The 4365-nt window shown below is 37.7% G+C and overlaps 1 protein-coding gene across 1 annotated transcript; it reads left to right on the top strand.

The window, feature by feature from the left end:
- Positions 1–1100: 1100 nt before the first annotated feature.
- On the top strand, positions 1101–3975 carry LOC133321034 (5-hydroxytryptamine receptor 2A-like; the record flags this gene model as incomplete). The annotated part of the gene is made up of 2 exons (XM_061530137.1): positions 1101–1280; positions 3838–3975. Coding segments are annotated over exons 1-2 (300 nt in total), but the record flags the coding sequence as incomplete, so codon positions are not given.
- Between the last annotated feature and the right edge of the window lie 390 nt (positions 3976–4365).

Genomic DNA, 4365 nt, shown 5'->3' with positions numbered 1-4365 from the left:
TTAGCCAAATTTCTCATTACAGAGACTGCAATTGGAGGGTAGGTATTGGCTATATGGAGAATATAAAGACAATTCCCACATATACACAATTCCTTTCCGTTTTCGGTTTTCGGTATTATAAATATCGGTAAATATATCGGATTTTAAATAGTCCCTAAATATATGTCCCGACTGATCAACATGAGTTTCTACAATTTGGATTTTTTTTTTTTTTTTTTTTTTTTTTTTTTGAACAATTTTAATCCTAAACATAATGTTGAACTCGAGCCAAATCGCTTTTAGAGGTCCCAAACTAGATAGTAATCTTATTTTATGTTTATTTAACATGTTTTGGGGCTTGGAATATACGCTAGTATATGTGCTTTATATCAGTGAAACGTTCGTAATAAATACAAAAATCGAAATTTTGAACAGATCTCGAGTATACATAACATATTTTTGAAATAGTCCTTGAAAGGTCAAGACTGTAATTACAGTCTTATTTAGTTATAACAAAATCAAAACATAAATATATAGTGATTTTTAAAGGACGATTGAAAAAATAATTTAAAGTGAACTAAATAAAAATCCGATTCCATTTTGATGTAAATATACGACTATCCTTTAAATTATAAATGAAGTTATTTAAAGGAATTGCATATGTGTATAACTCAATGTGTCTATATGTACATCCCACACGTGTGTGTATATAATTGACTTCGTAAGACCATAATCTTATGTCAGTCTGTCTGTTCTCAGCAATGCAGACTTATTTACGTACTGTGATGATGATGATGGATGTAATATAGATATGCGTATGTGTGTCGATATCTGAATCTGCTATACGATATTGTGTATCGTCTTAGACTGTCTTTCACATACACATGTATATACAAGTATATAGTTCTTGATATGTATATGACATGCATACAAATGAAATTATTTATGATGATTTTTAATATGCAAAGAGATCCTTGAACGAAACAAACTGAAATATTTGGAAATTACATTTATTTATTGGCCAACATTGACTTGCGAACAACAAATACAAGTAAAGAGTTTCATTCGAAATAACTAAACTCGATTTTTTCTTTGTTATCTTTCATTTCAGATATTGGGCTGTCACCAATATTGACTACATGCATTCGCGAACAAGCAAACGTGTCTTTCTTATGATATTTTTCGTATGGACAGCGGCGGTGATAGTATCACTGGCACCACAATTCGGCTGGAAGGATCCAGACTATTTACAACGTATTGAACAGCAAAAATGCATGGTTTCACAAGATGTTTCATATCAGGTAAGAACATTTTATAAATGGTACCAAAACCGACGTTTCTGAAAAGTAAAACGAAACACAAAGGCTTAAGGTGAAATCTTAACTATGAACTTGTGGAAATTTTGTTACATTCGGTCGTAGCGAAACCTTCGCACATGACGAGTAAATTTTTGGTCGAACGATTGGAGGCTATTCGACTAAAAACCCGAAAATGGGCTCTCCCCAAAAAAGGAAACTTGTATCGATAATTTTTGGTAGGGAAATTTTATACTCAATAGAAATTCAAAGTACCAAATTAGATCCAATTCGGCTACAAAAACATGCCTCAACTCCTGAAAATATTGAAAAATGGGAGTTACTGTTATATGGGGACTATTGTAAGAAGTTAACCACTATTATAAATTTTTGATAGGAAAATGTGTCACCCAATGAAACCTCAACACACAAAATGTCAGAGAAATTAAATAAGAACAGTCTGGTGTGAAGGTATGTACCACATGCTGCCCAATACGAATTGAGACAACTGCACCATCCTAAAATTAACTGGGCCAAAACTACTCGGGTTTGCTTAGGCAGCTCGTGTTCTTCAGCTGCGTTGGGTGGGGGCTCTGTTTTCATTCTTTATTCATTCAGAACTGCGGCAACTGCATCAATATGAATGTTATGTAGACCTGCCCGATAGGCAACTTGATCTAGAATGTTGGACCTCTCTCCCTAGATCATGAAGATCCTTCCTGACATGCCTGATTGAGAGAAAGCTTTTCCACCATATGGTGGTTATTATTGTCCCTGAAGCACCGCATCAGGTACTGCAACGAAAGGTGGCATCCTGTTTCAGTTCTCAGTTCGGCGCTCTGACAAGTCTGAATACTTATCCACTATGTAGTACTTATCCAGTATGTAGTCAACAAGAGTTCCTTATCTGAGCCCCAAGAGCTGCTGGCAGTCGACTTGAGGGCCTTGTTCATATTTTCATCTCAACTCCGCAGTCCATGCGGTGAAATATGTAGTCGAAAAGTTCGTGGAGGATATGTTCATCTTCCTGCTAAATCGTATTTAGGTGTGGGCACATACTCCTATAGGGATGGAAAAAGAAACCTGGTAACAGATACAGAAAGCCCGTTGAGAAATAGGCGTTCAACCTTACACAGATCTCCTCCACTATATGTCGCACAACCATCTGCATATCTAATGATTTCAATGCCGTCTTGAGGACCTGGAATACCGGAAAGGTTACGGAGATATCACTCCACCTTGAGGAACTCCCTGCTTCACTCTACGGAGTTTGGACTTCTTATTCCGGAACTCCACGTACGACTAGCGTCCAAATACATACATTTGATTATCCAACGTTTCAAAGTTGACCGGAGCGAAGTGTTCTCGATGTTCTCAAAAAGGTGTGGCAAGATTGAATGTATAAAAGGATTGTGTGTCAAGCGCTACTATTTCTATTCTATAGCGCGCCCGGTTCTGGTTAAGTCCTCCACTTATATGTGTGTAGATGGCGTGCAACGCCTCAAGAGTCTTCGCTACTGGTGAAAAAAATGAAATCGGCCTGTGTTATTCACCTTTGCTGGCCATTGTCCAGGATTCGGGAATAATGTGGGTGGCTATCGGCAAATTCAGGACTTTGGGCAGGTTCTCAACCGAGCTCATCCAGTTGTTTCAGCATAACCATGAATATTCCGAAGGGCCCAACGCTTTAGATAAATTTGCGTTACGGATGACAAGTGCAACATCTTCTATTTTAAACTGTGGTGGTACCTTTTCGGCGGGAAGGTTAAATAACTGGTGCATCTCTTCGGATCAGTTTCGTTTTTTATATGCGACTGAGGTCCTATCATCATTTTTACCAGGGTTCGAGAACTACTTAACCGTTGCCTACAGTTTACCCACACTGGTTCCGATGTTTTAAATCTTCAGAGTCTCCAACCATTTATTCCGCTTATACACTGTGAATAAACTGCTTACCTCCAAAGGTGAGTTCCCTGACTCTGCGATCTGCTGGGTTAGATCGACGGAGCTCATCACGCTTATTTGATAGACCAACTTCCTATGCTAGGGTATTAGGTTTCTTCTCGGGTTTTCGCCAAGCAGGTATAAATCTAGTATCTGCAGCTGCAATAATTCCCGCAATTTATTTGTGCTACCCGTACACCAGAAGGAGTCGACTTTTCTCTGAATCGCTGAATGGTGAACTCTCTAAATCTTTGCCAGTTGACATTCCTATGGTTAAGGGAAGCGGTCTGCTGATGGGGAATATTATTTTCATATTTGGTGGGGAGATTTGCTACCCAATGGGAACACAGAGTACCAAATTACAATTAATTCTGTAAAAAAACTTACCAAAATCATCAGAATACAGCACATTGGAGGGAACCGTTATATGGGGAATGCCCTAAAAAGTGGACAGATATTTCCCATATGCCAGCCATCCTACGGTAATCTTAAAAAAAGATAGATGGTCTTAGTCCTAATACACATTTGCACGTATATTATCTATAATTCTCAGTACAGAAAAATATAGTTTTGTTTAATTCATACCACTTGCCTAGTAATATTTGTTTTATTCATGCAGGTATTCGCCACGTGTTGCACGTTTTATGTGCCACTGCTAGTAATTTTGGTGTTATATTGGAAAATCTATCAGACCGCACGAAAACGTATACATCGGCGTCGTCCAAGGCCCATCGATGTAACCGGTAACAATAATCAGGTATGTATGCACATATGTCTTTTTATATATTGTCAGGACTACCATTTGGAATATTGATATTACAGATGGGAATCGTGTGCTTTTTTAGTATTTTATTATGAACACGTAGTGTGTTTTCATCAACGGCAGTAAAAAACGGCTTAAATATATTTCCATGTTCTAATACCCTTTTCCGGGTATTAAATCAACATATGATGTTTCACAAATCATAAAGTCCCTTTCTCTTCCGGGTTGAATGGAGTTCAACTTCATCTATTGATCTCTATTAGCAACTGTTCAACCGATGTAGATAATGGTATGCAGGACGACAACGACGCCAACGATGCTGATGATGATTACTATGTTTTTAATATTGATGAACAAATGAATGATAAATTACATGGACATTCG

The sequence above is a fragment of the Musca vetustissima genome, unplaced genomic scaffold, assembly GCF_032173495.1.
Source record: "Musca vetustissima isolate MV318-11 ecotype Yass unplaced genomic scaffold, APGP_CSIRO_Mvet_v1 utg15073, whole genome shotgun sequence".
NCBI lineage: Eukaryota > Metazoa > Arthropoda > Insecta > Diptera > Muscidae > Musca > Musca vetustissima.
Note: the sequence above shows the minus strand (reverse complement) of the source record. Positions and strands in the feature narration are given on the sequence as shown.